At 40.0% G+C, this 16,958-nt stretch overlaps 2 protein-coding genes across 4 annotated transcripts in view; one reads left to right on the forward strand and one right to left on the reverse strand.

The window, feature by feature from the left end:
- Window positions 1-12,207, reverse strand: erp44 (endoplasmic reticulum protein 44). Its single transcript, XM_039806830.1, has 11 exons — window positions 12,072-12,207; window positions 8,043-8,115; window positions 6,852-6,891; window positions 6,369-6,484; window positions 5,225-5,409; window positions 4,999-5,114; window positions 4,731-4,905; window positions 4,382-4,493; window positions 4,121-4,262; window positions 2,256-2,358; window positions 1-2,157 (listed from the first exon to the last, which is right to left on the reverse strand). The coding sequence occupies exons 1-11, from the start codon at window positions 12,129-12,131 to the stop codon at window positions 2,047-2,049; spliced, it is 1,233 nt and encodes a 410-aa protein (XP_039662764.1). The 5' UTR covers window positions 12,132-12,207; the 3' UTR covers window positions 1-2,046.
- Window positions 12,136-16,958, forward strand: part of invs (inversin) — a 22,164-nt gene continuing 17,341 nt past the window's right edge. For 2 of the 3 annotated variants that reach the window (XM_039806821.1, XM_039806823.1), the window contains exons 1-2: window positions 12,293-12,470; window positions 13,119-13,224. In XM_039806821.1, the coding sequence (XP_039662755.1) occupies window positions 13,222-13,224 (3 nt within the window). In that variant the 5' untranslated portion in view covers window positions 12,293-12,470; window positions 13,119-13,221. Of the gene's footprint in view, window positions 12,249-12,292; window positions 12,471-13,118; window positions 13,225-16,958 lie in introns of those variants that run through there. The other variant, XM_039806822.1, reaches the window with a different exon arrangement.

Consider the following 16,958-nt stretch of genomic DNA (forward strand, 5'->3'; position numbering starts at 1 on the left):
TTTTTTTTTTTTACCTCTTCTCCTCTGAGATGACTGGTTTAGAAATGGCATCACACCCCCCCCCCCCTGTTGCTTTCCTGTATGTGGGCTGATATGTCACTATGCAGGCATCTGTTGGCCTCTACGGAAGGGCAGGACGCACAGTACAAATTTAGCGATGGGTCCACACACTCAATCTGGCTTCCGCTTTTGGATTCATTCATGCTCAGGGGATCTCAGGGATCTAGACTTGTACCAAAAGCTCATATAAAGAGACAAAACCAGTTTTAAGAGAACTTGTATAAAGTGGCAGACTGTAAATTTCCACCATTCGTCACATGGGTTTTCCCCTCTCGTCTCGCTGCTTTTTAAAACACTGGGAAGGACACCGTCTTTTCTCCCCCAGCATGATGACACACTTGACAACAGGTAACAGCAAAAACAGCCATTTCATAAATTCATTACCATTTTAAAGTACATCATTGCAAAACTTTTTCCCCCCCTCTATTTGAATCCCTGGAACACAACTCAGAGGTGTCATGCAAACACTGTGCCTTTAAAAAGGTATCCAGCCCCCTTTGACTTTTAATGTTTTACAGTAGTGGAGGTAATCAGCATTTTAAGACACTGAACAGAAAAATAAGACGTTCAGATTTCTTGGGTACAAAATTAACAAAATTCCTGATTGCATAAGCATTGATGTCCTTCAAGACAATACTTAATAGAGGCACCTTTGTGAACAGTTACAGCCTTAGGTCTACTTCAATATGCCTGTAATAGCTTTACACATCTGGACACTTTCTTTCACATTCCTCTTTGAAATCCTGTGTAGATTTGGCTTTGTTTGAGGTTGTCTTGCTGTAAAATATACAGCTATAGTATTTCTTTTACCAATATTGCTCTGTACTTTGCTGCATCAACGGTAGAAGGTATACTTCTACCGTCACAAGCCGCCCAGGGCCCGCTGCAGAGAAGCCTCCACACAGCATGCTGCTGCCACCAGCAGGCTTCATGATAGGGATGATGTGTTTTTGGTGTGGTGTAGTTTTAGGCTTATATTTAACAGAATTTAGAATGATGGCCAGAAGGGCTCATTCACTTGGACAGTATTTTCTGTTGATTGTTGACATAAATAAAATCCTAATTACATCCACTGTGATTCAGTGTTGTAAAACAGTGACGCATAAAAAGGTCTGAGGGGGCGATACTTTTTATAAGCACCGTAAGAGACATTATAATCCATAACCATTTAGTACCAGGGAGAGAAGGGGTGCATCTCAATAGGCTGGAGTAGCTCTGTCTCTTTATCTTCTGTTAAAGTTATGTTTAAAATTATGTTAGCCCTACCAAGCATTTAAAAATATTTTTCTATTCCTTCAGGACTTCAGGACAAGATATGGAGATACAGCTACTTCAAACAGCCATATTGTTATAACTTGTACTATACAAATGAATTAGACTAGAGTTGGTCATATTGAGATGCAGCCATGAGGTCGGAGACTAAACAAGCGTCTCCTATTAGACAGGCTGAACTGGACTACCCACAGATAAGAACCGTACAACTGGAGTGAGGGAACTGTTCTGGTTTTTTATAACTACAAAAAGCCGGGTGATGTAAAAGAAAGAAATAAAATAAAGAAAACTCTGCATTTAATTTAAACCAACAATGAGACTCCCATGTAGCACAAACATATTTACAAGCTCCAAAAAATAAAAGTAAAAACACTTCTCTTGATGCCCTAATGCCCCTAACCCCTGCCCACACACATTTTCATCTTTACCCCCCCTTCTATTTGATCCAAAATAAAAATTGTACATGAAAGACTTATGAAAATATAGGTTATTCCAACATGGTTGTGTCGTGGACTGAACTCCTATCTTCTCCTCCTGTTCTTCTTTTTCTCATCTTTCTTCCTCTTCATTCTCCTGCTCTTCTCACTCTCTCTCTCTCTTCAGTAAGGGTGTTGGGTGTTGCTGTTTTGTCCCGCTGGCCTGTCCCAACCCGAACCCCCTCCCTGACTCTGGGGCGTGGCATTGAGTCACAGGATCACTGGAAGGCTGTTGAGGTCACAGCTCGTCACGGTCTCGTGTGAGGATGGTGTAGCGAGTCTCGCTGGGTGCCAGCTTCTGGAACGAGCTCTCTGGGGGGCTGCTGGCCACTTCTCCTCCCGTCTCCTCCTGGGGGGTAAAAGTCAGAACAAACAGTCAAGTTTCACAAGACGTAGCAAAACCAGCTTCCAAAGACTCAGTAGTGCGCTCTGACGCTGCGGTCTGACCTGTCCGGGCGTGCTGTCCGTGGGGTCAGGGCCATGGTGAAACTCTCGGTGTAGCTTTCCAGAGTGAAGGTCCAACACAAACTGTCTGAGCTTGCCAGGGATACTGGGAAAAAAAAAACGCACAGAAACACACATTGGAGAACATTGTTGTATCCTTATTGTAAAACTCTTACATTTTCCTTTGGGACTTGTTCATACAAGTCAGATTAAAAAAAAAAAAAAAAAAACTCTCTTATTAGGGGAACTGAAACAGTTCCTGTGACAGAAATAAAGAGGGAATGGTCTGACATAGTAAATGAACTGCACACTGTGTTTTTCTACCTTTGTGAACAAAATGCTTTACAATTTAGCCTCTTATTCACCCATTCACACACAATCACATCACCAAACCTGCAATTAATGGACGACCTACTCTGCCTCCTGGGCCATATCTCCGACATGAAGTTGGTCCATAGGTCAAAAGGATGGGACAGTCACAGAGATGGACGAGAGCCTTTCATACAGTAGGTGGTGTTACACTGTCAGGTGTTTTAACAGATAATATTAACCTGGAGGGCAACCTAAATAAAGACTCCTAGGCAGCTGTTAGCCCCAGAATAAATTATATGTATATTATAATTATATGTAAAATGTATAGGTGGTAATTACAAAATATGCCAATAAAATCTAAAATCTACATTAAGTTCATTTAAGTTATTTATCTTTAGGTTAGTAGATAATGTAACACATTTAAACTCCAGTCTGTTTGACAAAGGCATTTCTACACACAAAGTTCACCAATAAAGACAGAGTTTAGATTAGACTAAACAGCTCTTGGCGGCAGCAGAGGACATCAGTGCCTGTGCACGTGTCATGAAGCAGCATTAATCCTCATCAATGCTGTCCTGTGAAGTGTGCTTATTAACGACAGGTCATGAGCTGATGTCATATCACACAGGTGGAGCAGGTCCCCAATCACAGCTAACCCCATGTGTCAGAGCAGCATGCAGACACACACACACGCAAACCTACATACACATACATATTATATATATAAAAACATACACTGCGCTAATGTAATTACAAGCTGTGTGCCACATGCAGTAGTGATGTGATGTAATTAGGTTGTGGAGGGCTGGTCAGTCCTCAGGGCTTCTGTCTATCTGATCAGAGTCTGATTGAGGATGGGGGGGTGGGGGTGGGGGAGTGGTCGGGGGCAGAATAAATAAGATTAAATTAGATTAGACTGGATTAGTTTAGCACTTATTGCACGTGCCAAATCATGTCACATTAGCTCCGGTGTCCTGGCCCATTCATAAAGGACAGATTTTAGGAGGTGTGACATTTCTCTGTTGTTGAGTGCACAGTGGATTATGGTGTGTGTGTGTGTGTGTGTGTGTGTGTGTGTGTGTGTGTGTGTGTGTGTGTGTGTGTGTGTGTGTGTGTGTGTGTGTGTGTGTGTGTGTGAAATTAACTTTATTTAAGGAGATCCCGTTAGGAACAATTTCATATACGCTATCAGTATCAAGCAATAATTGCTCAAAAATGTCCAAAAGAACGCTAAATATATCAGACTGATTTGACATGTGGATGATTTATGTGTTAATTACAGCTGCATTTGGGGTAAGTTTTCATTTATATTTCTTTTTGCATGAAACAATGACCAGCCCCAATAGAAAAAAAAATAAAAAATAAACTTTTCTAAATGTTTAAAGGGAGATGCACACATGGTGGTATCACAAAAGAAATAAAATATGTTGGTATTGTTTGAAATGACCACATAATCATTTATTAGACATTGATAGTATTGTGCATATTTAAGGATTACTGTATATTGTTGCACACATGCACTAAATTTGAAAGAGAAAGTGAAAGGTGGTACTTACTTGAGGTCTTTAAAGTCGGGAAAGACATACATGTGTCTGAATGAGTCTATAGCGATGACGGGACAGTCAGCAGGAGTTTTCTGGATATGGAGAAGAGGATGGCGAAACTTCTCGCAGTCCGCGTGCAGGAAGTTTATAGACCCTGAAGAGGAGACACCAATGCCATGAACACCACTTCTGTACAAAAGGCTGTTGGGTTCTATGAGTAACTCAAATTCATTTCCCTGATAGGTACAACATGCCACAAACACACAGACTCACCTTTCTCGCTGATGAGCTGGCGAGCCACTTCATGCTGGAACTTCTCTAAGCTTGCGGTGTCTTCTTTAACATGGAACAAGATAAGGAAAGGAATTCCTTCCTCAGTCAGCTCCTGGAAAACACAAATACATATACACATACAAAGCGTCAAGGACAGATGGAGTCAGGGCCTTTCCGTGGCACAGCAGATGGACTACCCACAGACACCATGAATACACTCCAGGCTGTTTTTCGTGTAAATATCTCTCATATACGTCATCTAAATAGCCAGATTTGCACAAACTAATATCAGGACAAAAAGCAATATAACAAACAGACAATGCTCTATATGAAAAAGCAGGTAACAAACCTCTCCATTTTCAAAGGTGATCTCCCTGACCAGAGGCACACACTTGTCCTGGACCCATGCGTAGGTCAGGTCAAAGTTGGTGAGTGAGCCGAGGTAGACCATGTCAGGGACGCCCTCTCCCACAGGCTTGTAGATGATATTGTCTCCACTGAAGCGCTCGGCCTCAGATACGGCTCTATAAGAGTAAAGTAGATAAGCAAAGTTTAAGATAAATAGAAACTGAAGAATTAAGAACTAAGCTTAACATAATGATGGTGTTTTGTCTCACCCAAAGGCAGCCGTGAACGTGCAGTCATCTCGAAGGATGTTGGCAACTTTTTCAAATGTGTGGTAGTTATCGGAGTCCCTATTTTCAAAGTAAGCTATGATGTTTCTCTTGCTCCTCTGTTGAATAGGAAAGTCAAAAAAAAGTGAAATGAGAAGATAAATAATACTGTGTGTGTGTGTGTGTGTGTGTGTGTGTGTGTGTGTGTGTGTGTGTGTGTGTCACTCACATCCAGAGTATTAACCTCCTCCATTGAGTGTATCTCTTTCACAGGGTCGACCTGCTGCTGGCGGATGAAGTCAGCGATGGCCGCCACTGACCTCTGACCCCTGTACTCCCTCTTCATCATCATCCCATTGCGGAACAACTTCAATGTCGGATACTTGGTGATGCGGTACCGCTGGGCTATGTCCGCTACACAGCAAGGGAAGGGAGAAGTTAAGTAAAGAAGGACAAATCAATTGATGAAGAGGAAGACGCTGACTAAAAACACATGGGGATGGGTGGATGAGAAGCGGGAGCAGTGACAGAGACGGCGGTTAAACCTCAGTCTGAAAACACTGCCTTCAGTCAGCTCGGAGCTCTGATCTCCCACATGAAAGCTGCCCCCCGCCAAGAGTAAATATTCTCTCTGCACACACTGAATGAGTGTGTGTGTGTGTGTGTGTGTGTGTGTGTGTGTGTGTGTGTGTGTGTGTGTGTGTGTGGCAGGTGTCAATCTCCCTGCGGGGTGTCTCTAAGCCTCCCGTCTTCACAGGAAGCAGCAGTTTTGTCATTAGTCTTCAAACAGTTTGCAGGTCATCAATAATTCTCTTTAATTTGCTTTATCTCAAAAGGCTGAGGCTGGCGGTTTATGTGTCTGTGCTTTGGTGTCCTGGGCATCTATGTGTACATATGTGCATCAAATATAGTAAGTGTGTGTGTGTGCCTTTTTTCATTTTGTCCTGGGCATCTATGTGTACATATGTGCATCAAATATAGTAAGTGTGTGTGCGCCGAAAAAAGGCACACACACTTACTATATTTGATGCACATATGTACACATAGATGCCCAGGACACCAATATATATATATAATCTGTTGTCCAAATATATATTGTGTGTGTGTGTGTGTGTGTGTGTGTGTGTGTGTGTGTGTGTATATATATATATATATATATATATATATATATATATATATATATATATATAAAAAAGGTATATAAAAAACAGATTTTAGTAAGTAAAAATAAGACTAAGATTAGTTTACTTGTCTTTGTTTCACATATTTATGAAATAAATTTTGATCGAATGAATAAATGTGTATGCTGTATGACACCTATTTGAAAATGTTAAAGAACACTGAAATTGATTAAAAAGATAAGTAATACTCACAATGTTGGTCACAGTCGACACGCGCAAACACCACCTGCTTGGTTTCAGGGAACTCCTCCCTCGCTATGTTAGACGACTCCTCAAAAATTGGATGGAGCATCTGACTGAACCTGCACCTGTAAGGGGGGTAGGGGAGGTGGTGTGAGGCCAAACCGATTTCCTTATTTTGTTAGTAAATTAAATAGATTTTTAGATCCATCGGACTAAATTTTGACAATTTGACAATGTTTTCAAATGATTTTTGCCTATAACAATTCCATTATGCATCCATTAATTAGACCAAATGAGATTAAAACAGACACACTATGTAAAAATCCTTTTAAAATAAATCAACAAAATCTCTACTGCGAATGACAGCAATCTAATTATACTTATTGCACCATGTGGCATTCATAAGAAACGTCTGCATCATGAGCAAAACTCATTTAAACATCACTGATATAATATACAGGTCCAGTGACCGTGGGAGAGAAACACACTTACCAGTCTGCGTAAAAATTGACTAATGCCACCCCAGCATTATCTGCAAGGAAACACACATACACAAAGAGGAAATAAATATAAGCCTCTATACATTACTAAATACACTGAGAATGTATAATTTGATAGTAAAACTAATTATGGTAATTAGGCTTATCAATCTTAAACCCCTCAGTGTTCTGTCACTAACAGGAAAATAAAAAATAAAACAAGAAAGCAGAGTACAGAAATGTATGACCAGTGACTCATGGCCATATATATGTATCTATCATACCACCCATTGGTAAAATTTCATTAAATGTTCATTTGGTGAAAAGGTAAGCCAAGGGCTAATGACTATCAAGTAGGTCAGACCTGCAACAATGAGGCAAACAATTGAAAAAAAAAAAAAAAATATATATATATATATATATATATATATATATATATACACACACACTTTCTTTCTAGGTTATCCAAATATTTTAGAAATCATATCTGGTGAATGCTGGAAAGATTGGTGACAAATCTAACAAGGCAGCAATTGATGTGGCCAATATGAACATATTGTATGTGTTGAAAGGAAGGGGTGGAAAAAAAACTTTCAATGGTGCTATCCACACCAACAACTTATTGCGTAATAGGCCAAGGTGGAAGGTGGGGGTGTGGCCTTGACCAACTGCCACTTTGCTTGTTTGCAAGCCATGATGCCTCTCTCTTTCTCATGGGTGGGCCAAATTCTCTGGGCGGGCAAAGCAGAGAAAGGGTAGGTAACCTCGCTCCTTATGACCTCATAAGGAGCAAGATTCCAGATCGGCCCATCTGAGCTTTCATTTTCTCAAAGGCAGAGCAGGATACACCTATCATCATTTCTAGCCACTGGGGGACCATAGGCAGCGTGGGGAAATCATATTAATGTTAAAAAAAAACTCATAAAGTGAACTTTTCATGCCATGGGACCTTTAAGGCAAGTAAGGAAAAAATAGTGGACAACTAAGATCTGAATAAGTATTAAAGGAATAGTTTGACATTTTGGGAAATAAGCGGTTTCCCCATTTTCAGTCTTTATGTCAAGTTAGCTTCATATTGAATGAATAGACAGAGTTGTATCGATCTTCCCATCCAACTCTTAGCAAAAAAGCAAATAAGTACATTTCCCAAAAGGTCAAACTATTTCTTTAAGACACTTTTAAAGAGTAAAGTGTGATGCCTTACTTAGGACGTCATCAATGTTGGCTGAATCCAGACTGGTGATTTCTGCTTGTCCAGGAGTAGAGAGGCCCATCACCTACAGGTACACAGGGATGAGATAGATCAGCAATTAAAAACGTAAAAACACAGACTTGCTGGTTAAGACAACTACGTGGGGGAGGGCGGAAAAGATTCTAAAGAGAGATAACGGTCCAGTGACTAGCCATCCACTTGTTTTTTTATGCAAATTAAGTAATATCGAATAAAAAATGCCTTAAGGAAACAGTAAAATTTGATTGAATTCCATGAATATAGACAAAGTGTATACGTTTGATCTCATCGGATTTTCTCTTAATCGGTAAACGGCTTATGCGATAAATGCTGATGGAAACGTTATTTGCTGAATAAATAATGAACTGCAACGTTTTAGGTCATTTTATGTTTGCAACCCACGATAAAGCAAAGAAGTTTTAGATCATTTCCGCCATATTTTTTCGCTTTCTTTGCAGACATGGTGTCAACAAAGACTGATATAAGTGGATGAACGAGGAGACGAGAGACTTTTTTAAATTTGATTTACGATCGAATTATAACAGCTATTTAAGATAGCAAAAATCTAAGAAATGCCATAACGTGCATCTGCATCATCATAGCGATGTTTTGATAGCGTCGTTGTCTTAGTATAGCTTGATATGTCACTATCAGCTGGCACATAAGCACTATTACAACGTGTGCAATATTAATCATTTGTAGATGGCGCAATCCATTTTGGCTAGCCAAACTTTGTTCACAAATGTTATCTTAAATGTGATTCAGTGTGAAAATGAATGGAAACACCTTGAAATGTCTCAAATCTATTCAATATACCAATTTCACCGCAAAACAGCATGTTCATCAGTCAGTACGTACTGGGCTTTATTCGCTTTAAAGCCGTTGGATGGAAACACGCTTTTTTAGGGCTTTATTCGCATGAATGTTTTTAGCGAACTTTAGATAATACAACTGACAAGCGGAAACATATAGCTAGTGATCCAACAGGCCAGTCAAATATGTTTCCAGGCCAGCGGAAACCTATAGCTAGTGATCCAACAGGCCAGTCAAACTCAGCACACTGCTAACCAGCATATCAACAGACTGACTCAACTGAAAACCAGCTCTCACAGTGTAAAGTATAGACCATAGAACTAAACTCATGCCATAGCACTAGGGCGGTGACGATATGGATTTTTTTTCTTACTGCGGTGAAGAAACAACCTATCACCGCGATATGGCAGTTAACCACACCCCCAGCAGGCAAGCAGTAGTTTTAACCAGCAACTTTCTCCAACTCCTACTGTGGGACCCCCAATGTATAAGTATAATCTCTCCAGTGTTTCCTGGATCTGTCCCAGGCTTGTTTCCCAGCCATTTGTTCCCATGCTGGGCTAAATATACAGTAAACTATGTCACCTTGCATGCAGAGCAACATGCTTTATTGTGCTCTTGTGATGTCCTGCATAACCTGTTTTTCGTGTGTAAATGTGGACTGTATTTTCATACAGAGTGAAATGGACGTGATGGCGTGTGTTACAAAATAGCACATTAGCAAATATTTGAACATTTGTGTGATTCTTCCTTCATATTGACCAGTTATTGAAGGTTATATTGATAAACTAATGGGAAATATTTATGTAACGGTCAGAATGTACCAGAAATATGTGACAATTGATGAAGATAGAAATGTTATGTTATTTCTTTCCCCTAATACTTCCTGTTTGTCCAGAACCTGTTAAAGGATTTACGCACCTCTTTCCTTTAATAAAGTATCCAAACAGTATTTTTAACTTAAAAAGTCTAACAAAACATGGAACAGTGGAGCAGCATCTATTTCTTAGTGTGTTGAGCCCACATATCTCCAAAGGTGGCCAAATTTGGTCATATTTAAATGAATCAGCAGTGCTCATTATGAGCTCCACCTAGATCATTCAACTCTTTACCAAATCATAGAGTGGGCCACGCAAAAGCTTAATTATGGCTACATGTACTTTTTTTGCATTCTTATTCTTTCAGTCACTCTTTACTCAAATAATGTGGCCATTATATTTCACACAATGATACTGCAAAATGTTTACATCCTGTTTTGTTCACACATTTTCTCTGACAACTTATCTGTTAGAGAACAGGAGCTAGAACTATGGTCAGTCTTATTCTAGTATTTTGTGCCAGCCATCCTTTTTTCCATGTATCTCCCTCTCTGGATCACTGTAATTATGATGGACCAACTGGGGATTTCTGAATTCCAGCTCTGACTGCAATGCTGTATTAAAACAATGTATGAAAGAGACCGGCACAGAGAAAACTTAAGGGCTAAAATGATATTCACTGGAGGGTGAAATGGGGGAAAGAACACCAATGTTGGAGAGGTGCTGACTGCCAACTGTAAACACAGACACACAAATAAAACAGGTAATTGCAGCCTGAATGAAATATTTCATTAAAAGGACCTATGTTAACAATACAGACGCCATGAAGCCCAAAGAAGACTGCGTTATCAAAAAACTTATATATACTCTTTTACTAAATGATTTTTAAATTGAGGCTGCAAGTGCAATCCCATATATTTCTGTGCCATCTAACATCAGCCACTGTAGTCAACACTTCTATAACAGACAATGCTTTAAAAGTATGCCTGCACTATCTCTTTATCTGCTGTGATCTGTGCTAACTCAAGATCCTCTTCAAACAGGATATATGACGGTCATCGTCCTTGAGGCTGCAAATATCAATATGGGTTCTAAGAAGGCCTCATATATACACACACACACACACACACACACACACACACAAACTCAGACTATTTGTGTGTGTGTGTAAGTGTCACTGTCCTTCTGTTAGTGTCTTCCTAATGTAAAATTAGGGTTAAAACAAACTATTATTTTTATTATAGATTAATCTGTCAACAGACATTTTTGACAGCAGACATTTTGAGTTGTCATAGAAGGGAAAGCATAATACATTAAAATTGACTGCATTCCATTTATGTGAGCTACTTTCCCCTGTGTTTTTTCTACTTGATAAATCAAAATTTCTGCCATGAAAAATGTCTGTTATGTCTGTGATTAAATTATTAATAAACTAGTAGTCTATGAAATGTCAAAAAAGCTCCATAGAGCAAATTTTCTGATTCCCTTTGAAAGTTTAACATTCTCAACATTGTCAAGACAGTCAATGTGCCTTTTTATTATAAAAGATGACTGTGGTTAGACCGATGAAGGAAACGCTTTGAAACTCGGAGAGCAGTTTTTAAGTTTTCATTTCAGGCCCAAAACTCTCACAACCCAAATGTCTACGCTCACAACAGCAGAACAGAAGCGCTATCTCTACTTCCGGGTTGTCAGCCAATAAGAATGAGCCACAACAGAGGAATTCACCAACCGGTGAGCATCATTCAGAGACATATACAGATACACCAAGAGTCTGACAATAAATGTGCGCATCCATACAATATCAAATATTAAGCTTGATCAATTACAGCAGACCAACCCATTCAACAAAATGCTTAAACTAACAATGCTAGCAGTTAGCAAGTATTTCCCTGCTGTCAATATGTGGTAACAGCTAATGCTAGCTCGATGCTTCATTCGTCCTCAATAAAGTTATCAGGAGTCAAACTAAAGCTAATTTTTTAAATTCGGAATATACGTAACAGTCTCTTATGCGAGTAACATCTCGATTGTATAAGAAGGATTAAGGCGTATTACAACACTATAGCTAACGTGCTAAATTGACATTGCAGTTGGATAACTTGATTGACGCTAGTTATGGGAGTCGCTTGGTGAAATCCAGTCAAAAGGCCTTCTTAATGAGCCTGATAAATAACTGCACTTCCAGCAGCGAGTGAGCAGGCTCGCTAGTCAACTTTTAAAGCCACGTCTCATGCCAGCAGAGGCTCATCGGTTAGCTAGCAGCTAACTATCCCGGCGGCTAACTAACGTTACTTAGCTAGCTTAACGTTAGCTTGCTCTTGTAGGTACAAAGCAGCGCACATTCCAGGGCTGAAATACAAACGCTTACCAGCAGTACAACCGTGACGAAGCGAATATCGAGAGAGGGAGATATTGCTATTAGTTTCATTGTACAGTGTAGTTATTGGAGGTGGTGGTGTTGAGTCTTCCCAGTTTGTCTCGACGCTGCTCTTCTTACTGCTGCAGGAAACCGACGGCGAACCAATCTCACGGTGACCACGGAAACGTGAGTGACACTTCCCGGTATTCGCTTGGCTTTGTGGGTAATGCAGTTTTTGAAACCGCCAAGCGGCTGATCTGAATGATGGAGAAAACTCCCATCATGGAGGTTTATTGCTTTACAATAGTAACGGGAGTTGTAGTGTTTTGTCATCCATACAGTGGCGATTCAACGGGACTGCTTGGAAGAAAACTTTCCTAAAAGTTTAATCTGAGAGGAAATCAAACGGTAAATATAACACCGACGAAGGAGGAGTGGAAAGGTCACGTTATTAATATACAATAGCATTAACGTTATACTTAATGTATCTACTGTCACACATGCGTTAGCTACTTCTGTAGTACGTTTATGAATAACGTTAACTGATTTCTCTTGAGCAGAGGGGAGTTGCATCATTATGCTTAACTTTTTGTAATATTCTGTCCGACATTTTTTCACCATCTAGCAATGCGTTTTGAATTTACTTTGCACAAAACTTAGTTAGAAAACCTTTAGATAATCTGACGCAAAATACCTGCAAATATTTTACCTAAATCCAGCAAGGCTCTGTATGTATGTATGTGTGTGTGTGTGTGTGTGTGTGTGTGTGTGTGTGTGTGTGTGTGTGTGTGTGTGTGTGTGTGCGCGCGCGCGCGCGTGCTGCTTAATCAAACACAGACTTCACAACTCAATAACCGAGCCTATTACTTTATTATAATTATTATTGCACCTAATCAGATTAGATGAGAAGACTGGTTAACACAAATAATATGTCATTCTGAGGCATCCTCCCTCTTCCTGTAATCAGTACAGTAGCAGTGTAATGCTGGCAGTTATTTGTGTGAACAGGTGGGCTTGTCTCAGTATGTGAGTGATCCTCTTTCTCTGCCCCTGCAGGAGCCAAGATCAGGGCAGGTAGGGGACCTGGACAGGCATCCACACCCACGAAGAATGGACTGAACTAAGAAACATCTGCTGAAGTGTCCCCCTTGATTCAGCTATGGTAAGAATCCAACACACAAAGATCAGGTACCCATATTTAATTTAGGTTTATAAATCCCAGAAGAGTTTTATTTCTGTAGTAATCGGGTGTATCTGTTGCTTGCTGTACTACCGGTTTATAATTCTCTCTCTAGAGTCAAGACCATTGAGACTATGTGGAACAAACCTAATTGTGTGTGATGAAACAGCCTAATTGTTAAGGAGATTAAGGTGGAATGTTGAATTGAATCCCAGCATTAATATTTTATGGGCTAAAGCTGTCCATAGGGGGTTCACAGTGTGTGAGCAACTCACAGATGGAGTCAGAGGAAGATTTCTCTCTTCCTGTCTGAATATCAGTCGTGGAGAAGAAAGAGGAGCATAATCTCTTTCTTAAATTGTTAATGCTGGGAAATAAATAAGTACAAAATAGCAATATCACAATATCCAGAAATGCTTCTTCCAGTATTGATATATATCACAATATCTGCTGAGGTATGAAAAATAACTTGTTCAGTTGTCTATACTGTCTTTGTTGCATTATGCTATATGGTTATGTGAATTCAAACTGGAACAAATATTTCTAGTGCAATTCTCAAGTATTTCAGTTTCATTATCATTCATCACTTTTACTCTTAATTTAGACAACAAACTTGTACAGCACAACTAAAAATAAAATGAAAAACCCAGCCCTACTCTATGTGTTACTACTATAAGTTTACTGATATTTTACTTGCAGAAAATATGTATTATTGTAAAGAATCTACTTAAGTCAAAGTAAAAAGCAGCCAAGTTTAAATTATTCCAACTAAAAGTTGCAGTTTGATAATGGATGTGATTTATGGATGTGATCTTTCCCATGTGGATAACCATTCACAACTGGGTAGACATAAATAGAGGTATTTGACCATTAGTGATGTTTCTGAAAAGGTTTTGGCATGTAACATCAACTAAAGTCCTGATAATAAACTTGACTATGCACTGAAATGGAGCACATGAAAAAAGAAAACAAACTAATCTTTACATTTGAGAAGCCTTAACCAAAAACTGGGGCTTGTCTAATAATGACATTATTGATTAGAAATTGTCTTTTTTGTTCTTTGTAGATTGGCAAATTGATGTACAGCATAATGTCTTCTTTTAGTGCTCCAGTCAAATCCGGCCTGAAGAAGACAATTTGTAAATTTGAAACTTTTACTTTATTTAACAGTCTGTGTTGTGTCTTGTACTCAGCCTATGAGTAGTTATTTTGGTCTGTAACCCTATATGTATATTTTGTGAGGTAATCTTGTGTAAAGACAGTCCTATCGCACTACATGCAGCACACACCCATACTGCTCTCATTGCACTCTGATTTCATCTGTCCATCCTCTCCTATTTTGCCCTCTCCTCCCTTTTCTGTTTTCTCCATTGCTTCCATTGATTTTTTTGTTTGTTTTTCCAGCTGATTATGTCCCTGTACTCTGATTCGCCGGTGGGCACATTGCTCTCTGAACTTTAATTGGACATTTAATTAGATCACAGTTTTAGTCCAATTAGACTTAGAGGTGTTGAAAAAAGGATATGGAGGGCCGAAGAGGATAAAGTCCCCAAGCTAGTCTCTGTCTCCCCTCCCCCTTCTTCATCTCTCCCCTCCTCTTCTCACTCTTTTTCTTCCTCTGTCTTTTTCTGTCCACCTTGCCGACTCCTGAATTATAATGATTGATATTCAGTGAAATCAATGAAATCAAAGCTAAAACAAATTATTTCTTATCTATTTCATATTCCCTCCCCATCACTTAAAACAGGGAAATACTGACTTGTGGCACAGAAGCAGTCATTGTTGGGGCTTGACTGACAGCCAGTAATCCAATTCTTGACAATCATATACCGGGGAGCTTTTTGAGTCGTCCAACTGGATTCACAGTTTGCGCTGCTCCTGCTGCATAGCATATAGTCTCAAGTCCACATCTCCGAGCAAAGGTGTTTTGAGACAGGTGTTATTAGTGCCTCTGATCAATCTCTAGCACCGCTCAACAGTCTGCCAGTCACAGCAGCATCGACCCGGCCACACACACACACACACACACACACACACACACACACACACACACACACACCACAAACATCAATGACATGCTGGGCAGAACCCTATCGACTCAGTGTAGTTCTCCGGTATGATATCACTACACCCAATGAGACTAAGATAGGCCTCATTACCAGCAGCGCTCACTTTTAGATGCCAGTCAAATGCAGGGCTATTTGGCACCAGTTTTAGCTCCCCTATGGTTCCGCCCTCTTCCCCCTTTTGTTGTCATAGTTCTCACACAGAGCTCTGACTCAGAGCATAAACAAAACAGTGCCCCATTGGGCCAAAAACACATGGGCAAATGTAAACACACCCCCAGACGTATGCGAATATGCACACACTTGCACTCAGGTGTAAGTCCTTGGAGGACACAAGTTAATCTCTGTGTCCCTCGGCCTCAAGCAGAGACACACACACATCACGTCCCTTTCTGATTCCCACCTACCCTCCAATCTCAGGAGAAAGATAGAGAACCAGCCTGTACTGTTTTCCATACTTTACTCACCATACATCTTACACCTCAAATCTGCACCAGTGATTTGTGTGTGTGTTTCCTCTCTATACGTGTATATATATGTGTGCATGTGTAGATGGGTTGTGTGTGAACGACAGGCAGCAGGCAGGGGTGTTTTAGCCACAGGCTTCACTGCCTGACCCCCATGGCTGTGAGATTGACAGCTGTGGTCCCACCTAATTGCATTACTCTCCCAGGTGATTGGCTCACACCCTGGGGTCTCATTTGTCAGGATGCATTGTGGTAATGATGTAAATTAGCAGATCTGTGTGTCACTCAGCCTTCTAGCCCCCTGCTGATTGGGCGTGCTGTGCCCCAGGGCCCAGCCCCCAGCTGAGGAAGCCAGCTCATTGGTCCTTGGGGAACCAGGAAGTTCCCTAGAAATAGGGCCTTACAGATCGGGCATCCCTGTGGGTTGATATTATCCTTCCTCCCACCTCTTTACCTGTCAGTCAAAACTCAAGGACTGATCCCTGCAGCCTCTACACTGTTATGCTGAATTAGTTGACTTTACATTGAAACCCGTTGCCTTAAACCGTTTAAGTTTTTACACAAGTTGAAACTTAACAGGTTAAGTTGTATTAACACAGAACAGTAAGTTGATGCAGTAGAAAAATCAAGTTTACATTAGTAGTGATTACTAAAAATCATTAGTAAACATACATTTTTATTTTTAAAACATTAGGCCACTTATCACTACTAAAGACATAATTTATTTATATAAATATTGTTTTTTTTTCCTTTATGACAGTATGATTTTAAGAATGCTGTATTCAATACATACGTTCCTACATAACAGAAAGGAAAACAATCAACATAAAACATTAACATTTTCCAACATACTGTGCTGCATGGAATGATTCACAAAGGAGCTGGCGTTACTGATTTCCAATCTGTATATGGCACTGAACGCTTTCTCGCTGCCCAGAGGCCCACCCGGGTCTCAGTCATGGTACAACAAATGTAGATAAACATGAACACTAAATCAACCATACAAAACTAAAACCCAGATAACATAAATGCACACCCAACATTATTAAAACACACTTCAACTAGGACGGAAACCGTTCAGAACATATATTTTTCTTTGCACATATTTTTTCTTTGCACTGCTCCAGCGCAGAACAGTTATCTGTCCCTCCCATACAGAAACTAAACATCTTTAAAGTGCCCA

The sequence above is a fragment of the Perca fluviatilis genome, chromosome 7, assembly GCF_010015445.1.
Source record: "Perca fluviatilis chromosome 7, GENO_Pfluv_1.0, whole genome shotgun sequence".
NCBI lineage: Eukaryota > Metazoa > Chordata > Actinopteri > Perciformes > Percidae > Perca > Perca fluviatilis.